Source organism: Rhinoraja longicauda, chromosome 6 (assembly GCF_053455715.1).
Source record: "Rhinoraja longicauda isolate Sanriku21f chromosome 6, sRhiLon1.1, whole genome shotgun sequence".
Taxonomy (NCBI): domain Eukaryota; kingdom Metazoa; phylum Chordata; class Chondrichthyes; order Rajiformes; family Arhynchobatidae; genus Rhinoraja; species Rhinoraja longicauda.
In genome coordinates, this window is record NC_135958.1 from 43,131,850 (window position 1) to 43,147,176 (window position 15,327).

Sequence of the window (15,327 nt, forward strand, 5' to 3'; positions counted from 1 at the left end):
AGGCCTACGGCCATTTCCCTCGTCTTTATGGCTTGGTTTTTGCTCTGACATGCACTGTCAACTGTGGGACCTTGTATAGACGTGTATGCCTTTCCAAATCTTGTCCAATCAATTTAATTTACCATTGGTGGACTCCAATGAAGTTGTAGAAACATCTCAAGGATAATCAATGGAAACAAGGAGTTATAGGCTGTGGAGCCTTGTGTCAGTGGTAAGGAAGCTATTGGAGAGGATTCTTCGTGTTTGGAGGATTTACTCCCATTTGGAAGAGAAAGGTTCAGTAGGAATAGTCAGCAGGGCTTAGTAACTTGATCGAGATATTAGTTTAGTTCAGTTTACAGATACTACATGGAAACAGGCTATTCAACCCATCGAGCCTATACTATCCATTGATCACCCATTCACACTGGTTCTATGTCATCCCACTTTCTTATCAACTCCTTACACACTCGGGGCAATTTAGAGGGCAATTAACCTACAAACGTGCACATCTTTGGGATGTGGGAGGTAGCTGCAGCACCAGGAGGGAAACCGCACAGCCAGAGGGAGAATGTGAAAACTCCACACAGACATCAGCCGAGGTTAAGATTGAACCGGGGTCTCAGATGATGTGAGGAAGCAGCTTTACCAGTTGCGCCACAGCGCTGCCCTTTTAAAGGAGGTTATGAAGGTAATCAATGAGGGTAGGCAGCAGATGTTGTCTGCATGGATTTTAGTAAGTCATGCATGGTAGGGTGATCCAAAAATTAAGACACATGGGATTAACAGTAACTTGGTTGTATAGATGCATAAATAGCTTACTGAGAACAGGGGGTTGTGGTAGAAGGACAATATTCAGGCTGGTGGTCTATGCCAATGGAGTTAAATGGAACATAGAACAGTACGGCACTGGACCAGGCCCTTCAATCAACAACATCCGAGTCCAGTATGTGCCAAAGCCAACTCTTACCTGATTGCATATCTGTCCCTCCATTCCCTGCAGATCCATGTGCCAATCCAAAAATCAATCATGCACGCGTACACATATGTAAGCGCATGCGCGCGTACACACACGCAAGCACACACACACACACACACGCAAGCACACACATATACGCACATATACCTACATATTCAGATATATACACATACATGTATGAATATATACACACACATGTATATATGCAATTATTTATATATAAATTAATATATTTTTATTTCTATCTGAATAGCTCGGAAACAGAAGCTTTTCACTAAATGTCACTTATCCATTTCTCCAGAGTTGCTGCCTGATCCACTGAGTCACTCCAGCATTTTGTGTCTGTCTTTCAAGAAATGTTTTGGACGTAAATGTAGATGAGTTGGTTCGTAAGTTTGCAGATGATGCTAAGATTGCTGGGGTCGCGGGCTGTGAGGAAGGCTTTCAAAGCATATAACTGGATTTAGTGCAGGTGGAGAAATGGCAGATGAAGTTGCACTTTGGGACGTTGAATGTAAGAGAAAGTATACAATTAATGGCAAGACCCTTAGATGCACAGACTCCATAACTTGCAGAAAGTGGCAACACAAGTAGGTAGAGTGGTAAAGAAGGCCATGGTATGCTTGCCTTCCTTGGTCGGGGCATTGAGTATGAGAGGACTTTGTGTAGGCTACATTAGGAGTATTACATGCGGTTCTGGTTGCTCCAATACAGGCAAGATGTGGAGACTTTGGAAAGGATGCAGAGGGGATTCATGGGAAGGTTGTCTGGATTGGGGGGCATTAGCTACATAGAGGGGTTCGTCTTGGATTGTTTTCTCTACAGGGCGGCACGGTAGCGCAGCGGTAGAGTTGCTGCTTTACAGCGAATGCAGCGCCGGAGACAGGTTCGATCCTGACTACGGGTGCTGTACTGTAAGGAGTTTGTACGTTCTCCCCGTGACCTGCGTGGGTTTTCTCCGAGATCTTCAGTTTTCTCCCACACTCCAAAGACGTACAGGTATGTAGGTTAATTGACTGGGTAAATGTAAAAATTGTCCCTAGTGTGTGTAGGATAGTGTTAGTGTGCGGGGATCGCTGGGCGGTGCGGACTTGGTGGGCCGAAAAGGCCTGTTTCCGCGCTGTATCTGAAATATGAAAAAATATGAAATATGAAATGCTGGCAGTTAATCGCTGGGGTAGATCGCCCGGCGTGGGGGAGCTGAGATTCCCCCCCCCGATGCAGGAGCTTACAGAATACAGAGCCTTTATTTGTCATTCGGTACCGAGGTACCGAACGAAATTACGTTACCAGCAGTCACACAAAAAAAGAAACACAAGACACATAACCCCAACACAAACACCCATCACACTGACTCCAAACACCCCCTCACTGTGATGGAGGCAACAAAACTTCCGCTCTCTTCCCCACGCCCAAGTCCCCGCGGCCAAGCCACACCGGGCGCTGAAACATCCCACGGCCGAGCCGGGCGATGGAAGGCCCCGCGGCCGTACCGTGCGCAGCTAAGTCCCGCGGCCGAGCCGCACCAGTGATGTAAAGTCCCGCGGCCAAGCCGCGCCAGCGATGTAAAGTCCTGCGACCGAGCCGAGCCGTGCGATGTTAGGTCCCAAGGCCGAGCCGCACCAGCGATGTAAAGTCCCGCGGCCGAGGCGCGCCGGGCGATGGAAGGCCCCGCGGCCGAGCCGCACCTGGCGATGTTAGGTCCCGCGGCCGTACCGGGCGATGGAAGGCCCCGCGGCCGAGCCGCACCTGGCGCTGAACCGTCCCACGGCCGTACCGGGCGATGGAAGGCCCCGCGGCCGAGCCGCACCGGGCACTGTTAAGTCCAGCGGCCGAGCCGCACCGGGCGATGGAAGGCCCCGCGGGCGATGGAAGGCCCCGTGTTTTTTCCCCCAGCGCAAACGGAGATACGACCCGGAAAGGGTCGCATCTCCGTTGATCGCCCCAATGAAGGCCCGCCGCCGGCTACGGGTTTCAAGATCGTCCCGTCAATGGAAGTTAGAGGACCCTGACCGCTGGACGACAAAGGAGGGAGTGATTAAACTTTTTTTTGCCTTCCATCACAGTGAGGAATGTGGAGGAGTCACTGTGGTGGATGTTCATGTTAAAATGTATTTTGTGTGTCCTGTTGCTTTTTATTGTTATGACTGTATGGCAAATGAAATTCCTCGTATGTTGCAAAACATACTTGGCTAAAAAATAATGATTGTGTCTGTGATTGATTAAAGGGAGACTTGATGGAAAGCATATTAAAAAATATTAGGCATAGATAGGGTAGATAGTCAAATCCTTTCCCCCAGGATGAAAATATTAACTACATGAGGGCATAAGTTTGAGCTGAGATGGGCAAAGTTTAAAGGAGATGTGTGGGGCAAAATGTCTGCATAGAGAATGGTGAATGCCTGGAACGTGCTGCAGAGGGTGGTTGGTGATGGTTGGAGGTAGGTAGGACAGTGGCATTTGTAGACCCTGACAGTGTGTTTGGGGAGCGGCCCAAGGGTGTTCGCCTAACGGAGGATGCATAGCGACCCGCCTCCCGACCCGGGCAGCCGCCATTGGTGGAGCGGGAGCAGGTGGCCGCTTGCTGGGTGAGGTCACGTGGGGCACGGGCGGTGAAGTCACCTTTTGTCCCTTATTTGGAAGTGAGATAGTTGGCAACCCTAGTCATGGCCAATCGTGAAAATAAAAATGGTAATGAACAGGTTAAATGTTCCAACATCTGTGCTGGTTCAAGGTTCAAATGCATGGTCTACCAGTTTCGGAGGACAGAGAACCCAGACGCCCACATTAGTGTTGTGAGGGCTAACTGTTTAGAATGCAGATACCCCAATTATTCATAGATGGCCAAAAATGCTGACGACCATGCTCGCTGCCCAAAGTGACAACACAAGTCTGGTCTGGAACTTCCTTCATCTCCATCACTGTGGTGTAGGTAACTTAAATGGAATAATTTCTGGTTTGATGGAGGCTAATGAACATACCCCATTGTCTGACACTCAGCTGATTATATGAGAACAGCCTGTTTGCAAACCTGACCTTTTAATTTCAGACCAATTATTGCTTTTAATGTACATCAGAACAGATATTCAAAAAATTGGTAGACTTGATTTTAATAAAGACCTTTTTATACATTTTGGTTTCACCATGTAGAAATTACAGCAGTGTTTATACATAGTTCTCCCATTTCAGGGCACCATAATGTTTGGGACACAGCAATGTCATGTAAATGAAAGTAGTAATGTTTAGTATTTTGTTGCATATCCTTTGCATGCAATGACTGCTTGAAGTCTGCGATTCATGGACATCACCAGTTGCTGGGTGTCTTCTCTGGCGATGCTCTGCCAGGCCTGTATTGCAGCTTATACTTGTTTTAGGGGCTATTCCCTTTCAGTTTTCTCTTCAGCATATAAAAGGCATGCTTAATTGGGTTCTGATCGAGTGATTGACTTGGCCACTCAAGAATTGACCATTTTTTAGCTTTGAAAAATTCCTTTGTTGCTTTAGCAGTATGTTTGGGATCATTGTCTTGCTGTATAATGAACCGCCGGCCAATGAATTTTGAGGCATTTGTTTAAACTTGAGCAGATATGATGTGTTTATACACTTCAGAATTCACCATGCTACTACCATCAGCAGTTGTATCATCAAGGAAGATAAGTGAGCCAGTACCTTCAGCAGCCATACATGCCCAGGCCATAACACCCCCACCACTGTGTTTCACAGATGAGGTGTTATGATTTAGATCTTGGGCAGTTTCTTCTCTCCTCCATACTTTGCTCTTGCCATCATTCTGATATAAGTTAATCTTCGTCTCATCTGTCTACAAGACCTTTTTCCAGAACTGGTTGTTCTTTTAAGTACTTCTTGGCAAACTGTAACCTGGCCATCCTATTTTTGAGGCTAACCAGTGGTTTGCATCTTGCAGTGTAGCCTCTCTATTTCTGTTCATGAAGTCTTCTGTGGACAGTGGTCATTGACAAATGCACACCTGACTCCTGAAGAGTGTTTCTGATCTGTCGGACAGGTGTTTGGGGATTTTTCTTTATTATAGAGAGAATTCTTCTGTCATCAGCTGTGGAGGTCTTCCTTGGCCTGCCAATCCCTTTGCGATTAGTAAGCTCACCAGTGTTCTCTTTCTTAATGATGTTGATTTTGGTAAGCCTAAGGTTTGGCTGATGTCTCTAACAGTTTTATTCTTGTTTCTCAGTTTCATAATGACTTCTTTGACTTTCATGGTCCTCATGTTGATAAACAGCAATAAATTTTCCAAAGGTGATGGAAAGACTGGAGGAAAGACGAGGTGCTGAGAGCTCTCTTTTACCTGCATTAAGGAGGCAATTAAACACACCTGAGCAATTACAAACACCTGTGAAGCCATGTGTCCCAAACATTATGGTGCCCTGAAATGGGGGGACTATGTATAAACGCAGCTGTAATTTCTACATGGTGAAATAAATAAATGATGAGTCTTTGTCCCAAACATTATGGAGGGCACTGCATTTTCCTTCAACTATCAGGTTCTTGAACTAAACCTAAACCGTCCTCACAGTTATTTTGTAAATAACTTACAAAATTCTTAAGGAGTTAGACAGGCTAGATGCAGGAAGATTGTTCCCGATGTTGGGGAAGTCCAGAACAAGGGGTCACAGTTTAAGGATAAGGGGGAAGTCTTTTAGGACCGAGATGGGAACGTTTTTTTTCACACAGAGAGTGGTGAATCTGTGGAATTCTCTGCCACAGAAGGTAGTTGAGGCCAGTTCATTGGCTATATTTAAGAGGGAGTTAGATGTGGTTCTTGTGGCTAAAGGGATCAGGGGGTATGGAGAGAAGGCAGGTACTGGATACTGAGTTGGATGATCATAATGAATGGCGTTGCAGGTTCGAAGGGCCGAATGGCCTACTCCTGCACCTATTTTCTATGTTTCTATGAAATGGAACAGGACGGACTAGCCTTGCTCTACCATCCACTTGCTTTTTTTTCTATTTGTATTTTGCACTATTATTTTGATATTTTGCACAGTCTTCTTCTGTTTACTGTCGTGCAGAATTCGTGTAATTTTTGTATACTTTGTTTTAATGTGTGTGCTGTGTGTGTGTATGTGGCCGTGATGCTGCCCCTGAAAGAAGATTTTCATTGTATCTGTACTTCACAGTTCTTGTGCATATGACAATAAACTCGACTTAGCCTGACGTGGTTGCATTTTTTCTATGTTTCAATGTAGTGGTTATGGTATAGTGGGTATGAATGGCTTGCCAGGTCAGTGCAGAGGCATTTAAGTCAGGCCAGGCAAGGATGCAGATTTTCTACCTTAAAAGTCATTGGTGAACCAAGTAAGTTTTTACACCAATCTAGTAGTTTGATGGGTACTGTTACAAATGACTATTTTGTTTTTTTAAATTCCAATTATTAATTGAATTTGAAATTTGCAGCTGTCATGGATTAATTTCAACTCTGGTCTCTGGATTACTAGTATAGTAACTCAACTACCGTGACACTTTTGTAGAGCAAACCTTAGCCTACTGTGGATATTGTACTGTGAAATCCAGTTGTTCAATATTGTTAGAATACTGTAAGAGGACTCCAGGAGCATCTGATGGTTTGATAGTCATACAGCACGGAAACAGGCCCTTCAGGTCAACTTGTCTATGCCAACCTAGATGCCCATCTTAGCTCTTTTGATTTGCCCATGTTTGGTCCATATCCCTCTAACCTTTATTATCTAGGTATTTGTCCGTCCATTAAATACTGTTATAGTACCTGCCTCAACTACTTCCTCTAGCAACTAGTTCCATATAGCCCCCAGAAGAATTTGACCCCCAGAATCATATTAAATCTGGCCCTCTCACCTTAAATATATGTCCTCTTGTTTTTAACTCCCCTTTGTCTTTGTACAATACAATACAATACAATACAATATATCTTTATTGTCATTGTACAAGGTACAACGAGATTGGGAATGCGCCTCCCATACGATGCAATAATTTAATTAGCTATTCAGTATTAATTTAAACAACCCAATGAAACAAATTGTAACAGCTTTAAAACAGAACAAAGTGCAAGTAGATCTGTGCCGGATCATTCACCCTATCTATTTGCTTCATGATTTATACACCTCTATAAGATCACCCCTCAGCCTCCTGGGCTCAAAGGAGTAAAGTCATAGCTTGCCCAACCTTCCTATAGCTTAGCCTCTCAAGTCCCAACAACATCCTCGTAAATTTTCTCCAAATTGATATTTATAATTTCTGGTCTTCCCAACTGACTGGTTCCTAAATCAGCTTGGACCACATGTGATCTGCTCTTTTGTTTCTGACGTTGGACCTGTCTCTCCACTCTAGTTTAGTTTAGAGATACAGCGTGGAAACAGGCCCTTCGGCCCACCGAGTCCGCACCGACCAGCGATCCCTGCGCATTAACACTAACCTACACACACTAGGGACAATTTACACTTATACCAAGCCAATTTCCTACAAACCTGTTCATATTTGGAGTGTGGGAGGAAACTGAAGATCTCGGAGAAATCTGAGAAATCGGAGGTCACGGGGAGAATGTACAAACTCTGTACAGACAGCACCCATGGTCAGGATCGAACCCGAGTCTCTGGCACTGCAAGCGCTGTGAGGCAGCAACTCTACTGCTGCGCCAGTGTGCCGACCGACTGCCTTTATATACTGACACTATAATAGAACAGCGAGCTACTTCCCAACTTGTCAGAGAAGGTGGCTGAGCATAAAGGGACTCCTGTTGTAGAGGTGGATCTGACAGTAGACGCAAAAAGCTGGAGTAATTCAGCGGGTCAGCCAGCATCTCTGGAGAAAAGGAATAGGTGACCTTTCGGGTCAAGACCCTTCTTCAGATCCCCGAAACATCACCTATTCCTTCTCTCTGGAGATGCTGTCCAACCTGCTGAGTTACTCTAGCCCCTTGTGTCTATCTTCGGTTTAAACCAGCATCTGCAGTTCCTTCCTACACATTGGGTGGTCTGATGGTGTTTGGGCGCAGAGCTAGGCTGTGGTTGTGATGACAGCTCATTTGGTGTGCATGGACTCGAGGGAGGTCATAGAGTCAGAGTGATATAGTGTGGAAGCCGGCCGTTTGGCCTAACTTGCCCACACCGGCCAACATGTCCCAGCTACACTAGTCCCACCTGCCTGCGCCTGGTCCATATCCCTCCAAACTTGTCCTATCCATGTACCTGTCCAACTGCTTCTTAAATGATGGGATAGTACCTCTTCTGGCAGCTTGTTCCATACACCCACCACCCTCTGTGTGAAAAAGTTACTCTTTGGATTCCTGCTAAATCTTTTCCTCTTCACCTTTAACCTATGTCCTGTGGTCCTTGATTCTCCTACTCTGAACAGGAGACTCTGTGCATCTACCAGAACTATTCCTCTCATGATTTTGTACACCTCTACAAGATCACTCCTCATCCTCCTGCGCTCCAATGAATAAAGACCCAGCCTAAACCTCTCCCTATAGCTCACACCCTGTAGTTCTGGCAACATCCTCGTAAATCTTTTCTGAACCCTTTCAAGCTTGACAATATCTTTCCTATGACAAGGTGCCCAGAACTGAACACAATATTCTAAATGCAGTCTCACCAACATCTTATACAATTGCAACGTGACCTACCAATTTCTATACTCATTACTCTGACTGATGAAGGCCAATGTGCTAAAAGCTTTCTTCACCGCCTTATCTACCTGCGACTCGACCTTCAAGGAACCATATACCTGCACTCCTGGATCCCTCTGCTCTACAACACTCCCCAGAGGCCTACCATTCACTGTGTTAAACGTCCCAAAATGCAACACCTCACACTTTTAGTTGTACGTTTTCTGCTGGTAGCCATGGACCGCAAACAAGGACGCAAGTGTCAAGCTGTCCTTCCAATGCCACTTCACGATCAGGGCAAGTTTTTCCCCATTCAGAAAGTATTGACAAATCAAGCAACTCCTCAACTAATGGACAGAAAGAGTCTATGGAAAGATATTGGAGATTTTTAAAGAAAGATGTTTTCTGAAATTGTACCCCTTTTATACAAGTGTAACTTATACTATCTCTTGAAAGAACAAGTGCTTCAACTGCGATTACCAGAACTTTCCCCAAAATATAGCTGTGTGTTTCTTGGAGCAGTGTAATGTTTTTGAGTTTTCAATAAATTATTATTATTAATTCTGATGTTTAACATTTCATCTTTTACAGGAGATTGAATCCCGATGAGAGGCCTCTACAAATCCTTTATGATTATTTATCGGGATTAGGTTTCCAGGATCCACTTCGGATACAAGAGGAAAGTGCCATTGCTGATTTGAGTTGCATGATTAGATACTTTCATGGTAAGATTCCTTTGGCTAGAGATTTAAAAAAACCTGACAAATACTGTTTCAAATTTGAAAAAAACATACTTAATAAACTAGCTAGTGGCCAGTGGTAAACAAAGATTTTTTGTAATTTGATGATGCAGTAGTCTCAGAGTCATACAGCGTGGAAATGGGCCCTTTGACCCAAGTTCCCCACACTGACCAAGATGCCCCTTCTACACTTGTCCCACCTACCCGCATTTTATCCATATCCCTCTAAACCTTTCCTATCCAAGTACCAATCCAAATGTCTTAAATGTTGCTGCCTCACCTCAATGGATATTTGTAAGGCAGAGATAGATAGATTCTTGATTAGTACGGGTGTCAGGGGTTATGGGGAGAAGGCAGGAGAATGGGGTTAGAAGAGATAGATCAGCCATGATTGAATGGCAGAGTACACTTGATGGGCCGAATGGTCTAATTCTGCTCCTATCATTTATAATCTACCTCCTCTGGCAGCTTGTACCATATACCCAGCACATAATTTTTGACCTAGTGTTTGGATTTTAAATTCCAGAATTGTTTGTCACGAGAGAATGCTGCTGACAAGTTATTTCATTGTCAAATTACCAAAGAGGTCTTACCACTGTGGCCTCTCTAATTTGGGTTAAAGGCCATGCTGGCAGATCAATATTTTATTGCTCACCCTAAATTGCCTCTAATAAAATCATTTCAGAGGGATGTTAAGAGATAACAAGATTATTGTAAATCTTGAGTCATTTACAGGGCAGATTGGGTATGGATAGCAGATTTCTTTCCTGACAGAACATTTGCGAACAAGATGTGTTTTTAATTATGATCCACAGTTCTGTGGCCATTGACTTCTTAGTTCTCTTAATGCGGTGGTGGGATTCAAACTCTTGTTTCAAATTTATACGGCCTCTGCACTCCGCTCCTGTAATTTTACTGGAGACGCTTGGAAATGCCAATGTTAGAATCTCGAGTAAAGTATAAAGTGCTGGAGTAATTCAGTGGGTCAGGCAGCATCTGTGGAAGGAATGCATCGACACTGTTTTGAGTCAGGACCCTTCAATAGTCAGCCCAAAAATGCTTTCAGCTATTCAAATGGATCCCAAGATTGATAGCTGAGTACAAAGATGTCTGCAATAATGAAGACTCCCCCCCCCCCCCCCCCCTGTGAATAAGCATGACACACTTTCGGTGCACTATTATAATTCGTCAAGAAAAATCAGCCAACATTATTACTTCACGTCTTTACAGTTTAAGTACAGTATCATTCTTTAAATGTGTCATATTTCATCAATAGCACTTTTTCTTTACTTTTCGCACCAAATTCACCCCCAAAATACTTTTCAGTCAGCATCTGGAAATAAAAGTATACATTTCGGTCTTTGACTTTAATCATTAGTTCTGAAGAGTGTCTCGACCCAAAACATCATCCATTCCTTCTCTCCAGAGATGCTGCCTGTCCCGCTGAGTTACTCCAGCATTTTGTGTCTACCTTCGATTTAAACTAGCATCTGCAGTTCTTTTTTGCACATCATTATTTGCAATATATTTTACGAGTTTTAGATCAAAGATCAAATTTCCAAAACTAATTTTCAGATTTCTAAATCTGTGAAGACATGACATACAAGAGTATAAAGTGCTAATTAATCTACTGTACAACACTGGTTTATTATCATCTTAATTGATTCCATATAATACCCAATGCTCCACACCCTAGCTTATCCCATGACCCCAGGTCACATCAGAGGATGTGTCCCAGCGCATCCAGAAGATGTATCTTTCACATTGAAGTCTGGCTCAGCCAGTGGCACCTAGGAATAGACTGGGTGACAACCAAGAAAGTTTGGTGACTGCTGGAGAGACAGTTGACGGCACGGAAAGATGCCACCCGGGACAGGATGGGTGAGCACCCCAGTCCGAGAAAGAAACCCAATAGGCCAGGGAAAGGCCTTATGCCGTCAGGCAAGAATGAAATGCTTGGAGAAGGAGAGAGGTGCAGCGCACAGGCCTTGAACCTGGTGAGACGCAGGAGGAGCCCGGCCAGGACTCACCCCACAGAGCCCAGCCCCTCCGCGCACCAGAGTCTCCCAACCCCTGCAGAGTAGTTATTAAGAGGGCTGATCCGTGGGCGGTTGCTGCTGGGACGCAAGTCGAGGCCTGATCATCCCCGGCTGGGTCGCCTGGGCGAGGGTGTCTGATGTTGTGAGACCCGGAATACCCCATGACCCCAGGTCACATCACTGAGGATGCGTCCCAGCGTTTTCAGTCAGAGAGTTGTGAATCTGTGGAATTCTCTGCCTCAGAAGGCAGTGGAGGCCAATTCTCTGAATGCATTCAAGAGAGAGCTAGATAGAACTCTTAAGGTTAACGGAGTCAGGGGGTATGGGGAGAAGGCAGGAACAGGGTACTGATTGAGAATGATCAGCCATGATCACATTGAATGGCGGTGCTGGCTCGAAGGGCCGAATGGCCTACTCCTGCACCTATTGTCTATTCAGAAGATGTATCTTTCACATAGCTCATAGGATATTACAATCCACAATTAATATTAATATTGCACATGGTTTCTATTTTGCTTTAGTACAAGATTAATTTTGTCTTCATCAAGGTCATTACATCGGAAATCAATCTGATAAATCTTTTCTGAAATGCATGCAAAGCTGTTATATCCCTAGTGTGAACACGTGATTGATAGTTGGCGTGGACTGTTCCCACGCTGCATCTTTCAATCAATCAACCCCTCGGGTAAGGAGAACGATATGGATAAGCAGGATTTTGCTATTTTTGTGCATCCTCTGCAATGGGCAACATCTGGCTTTTAATTACTTGCCCTGCCTGCTGCACACTTTCTGCTTTTAATGTCCACATCTATCAGGTCATTATTTAGCCTCTCTCCATTGAAAGGATATTTTGTTTTCTTCACATCTAATTTTATAACCCCACATTATTATATATAACATTATTGCTATCTAGGCGACACAGTGGCGCGGCTGGTAGAGCTGCTGTCTTGCAACTCCAGTGATTTGGGTTTGAACCCGACATTGGTTGCTGTCTGTGGATTTTGTGCGTTCTCCCCATGACCATTTCCTCGCACATCCCAAAGATGTGTGGGTTTGTAGGTTAATTTGACGCTGTAAATTGCTTCTAATGTGTAGGGAGGGGGTAGCATAGAACTAGTGTGAACTGGTGATCGATGGTTGCCATGGACTCTGGACCAAAGGGGATGATTCCATGCTATTTCTTTCAATCAAAGCATCTGCCCCAAATTTATGACCCCCTCTGATGAAGCTCTTGCAAGTTCATTTGTACTTTTGTTTCACTGATTTATCGTTATTAACCCTGTGCATCTTAATCTTCTGGTTATGCCTACTGTGGGGGAATTTATGAAATGCCTTACTAAAATCCATGTAGACAACATCCACTGGCATACCCTCGTGGAGCACCTTTATCACCTCCTTAAAAACTATCAAGTTAGTAATACATGACCTGCTACATACAAAGCCAAACTGACTTTCCCAAATTAACCCATTCTCTTCCAAATGGGAGAAAATGCTATCCCAAAGAATCCTGTCCAATTGCTACTCTACAACTGACATAAGGCTTGTCGGCCTACAATTCCCTAGATTCCCTCTACTTCCCCTCACCTTCCCAATGGAACAACATTAGCTACTCTCCAGGCCTCCGGTACCTTACCTGTGATTAGAGAAGATACAAAGATCTTTGTCAAGGCTCCCTCTCCTCTTGCCTCTCTCAGTAACCTCCCTCTCCTTTCTTGCCTCTCTCAGTAACCTGAGATAGATCCCATGAGGCCCTGTGGATTGATCCATCTTAATGCTCTTCAAGAGCCCCGATATCTCCTCCTCCATCTCAAACTGCCATTGCATATTAGTGTTTAGTTTAGAGGTACAGCATGGAAATGCCCTTCGGCCCACCGAGTCCTCGCCTACCAGCGATCCCCGAACACTAACACTATCCTATGCATACCCGGGACAATTTACAATTATTCCAAGCCAATTAACTACATACCTGTTCGCCTTTGGAGTGTGGGAGGAAACCAGACATCCCGGAGAAAACCTACTCGGTCAGAGGGAGAACGTGCAAACTCTGTACAGACAAGCACCTGTAGTCAAGGTCAAACCTGGGGTTCTGGCACTGCAAGGCAGCAACTCTACTGCTGTGCCACTGTACCGCTCCACAAATTCTCCACTCTGATCTCGCTGTTCTCCATGTCCTTCTTGGTGAAAACAGATGCAAACTACTCGTTTAGCATCTTGTCTACATCCCTCAATCCAAGAATAAATTCATTCCTTTAAGCTTGAGTAGTCCTTCTCCCTGGTTACCCTTTTGTTTTTAATGTAGATATTAAAAGCCTTGGGATTTTCTTTTATCTGACTCGCCAAAGGCATCTTATGGCCCTTTTGACTCTAATTGCCCACGTGAAAAGAAATATTTTATCAGCCTGTCACATTTTCCAACTTGTAATGAAAATAATTTGTGGGAAAAGTCTTTGCAATTCAGTGGGAATCTTGTCTTCATCGAGGTAAAGGTTTTATGGATGGCTGTTATTGGATATGTCACCAGAAACAAAAAAAATTGTATTCTTTTGGTTCTATATCACCATAAAACACATACATGGCTGATTAGGACAGCCAGGGTGGATGCAATGCTGTGGAAAGCTTAGGGAAGTGGATGGTGCAGGAGTTCATTGGATAAATTAATAGGAAGAGTAATGTGAATGCATTAGAAAATATTGACATTTGGAATCAATGCGAGTCATAAAATGTTATACCCTATACCATGGTCCCGACCTGAACCATCACCTATCCTTGTTCTCCAGAGATGCTGCCTGACCTGCTAAGTTACTCCAAACACTTTATCTTTTTTTGTAAACCAACATCTGCAGTTCCCTGTGTCCTCATTAAATACCACAGTTGGAACAAAAGGAATGGAGCCCAATCCACAGTTTTACCAGCCCAGCATTAAATTGCCCTCATTGATGCGGTGAGACAGTGTGGCTTTGATGGATAATTAGCTGTTATAATTGATATATTATATAGCTGATAACCACCTTGAATGTTTTATTTTAAGGGGATTCATTTTTTATATTGACTGTATGGCATTCAGTGAGACATGTGTCAAAGTCTCACACTCAATCAATATAGCATGATCTTAGGAAATCCAAGAAAAGGAGGATCAGAGGAGCAGGGTGATCTTGAGATTCACGAGTACAGATGCTTAAAAGGAAATCAAAAATCATGTGCAGGAAAGTGGCACTGAGGTAGAAGACAAGCCACACTCTTATTGAATGATGGAACAGACCTTTTATTTTATCTTGTTAATATGAATGCAGTATGAGGATCAGAACCTTGAGGAAGGTTGCAACATTGGTTCTGACTCATTCATTGGCCTAAAAAAAGGTAGAATTCCTCTATCCTTTGGTAGAGAGCATCAATGACCTTTGCAATGTTGTGGTGAGCAGCAAAGTGAAGATTTGGCTCAAATAAGTGGCAGTGCACTTGGGATCATTCCAGACTGATCTATCCCAATTCTAGAAGATGGAGGACAGAAATGACCTTGGAGTGTTTTTGAAGTTCAGCTATGTACGCAAGCCAGCAGCAGAGTATACAAACGTACAGATGTCAACGATGATTGTTCTCATGACCAACAGATTCAATAGTTCTACCAGCCTGTGTCCCTTTAAATTCTGGGTGGATAATGTTTCCAAAGGTGATATCTTTTGTACCTCCTCCTACATGGCCTATGCATGTCTGCAGCTTCTCTGGTATCGACCTCAGTTTTAGCAGTGGTGGTGGTACCTGGTAAACACCCATCGCCAGTGTGGAATTGATTGGCATTGAATGGCACAGATATGTGAAGAGAAAAAGACTAGTTAAAACAAATGTAGGTCCCTTGCAGTCGGAAACAGGTGAATTGATCATAGGGAACAAGGAGATGGCAGACCAATTGAACAACTACTTTGGTTCTGTCTTCAATAAGGAAGACATAAACAATCTGCCGTAAATAGCAGGGGACCG

At 44.1% G+C, this 15,327-nt stretch overlaps 1 protein-coding gene across 1 annotated transcript in view; it reads left to right on the forward strand.

The window, feature by feature from the left end:
• phlpp2 (PH domain and leucine rich repeat protein phosphatase 2) overlaps nucleotides 1-15,327 on the forward strand; it is a 148,691-nt gene that overhangs the window by 23,514 nt on the left and 109,850 nt on the right. The window contains exon 3 of the mRNA XM_078400865.1: nucleotides 9,165-9,298. Coding sequence (XP_078256991.1) covers nucleotides 9,165-9,298 — 134 coding nt within the window. The remainder of the gene's footprint in view (nucleotides 1-9,164; nucleotides 9,299-15,327) is intronic.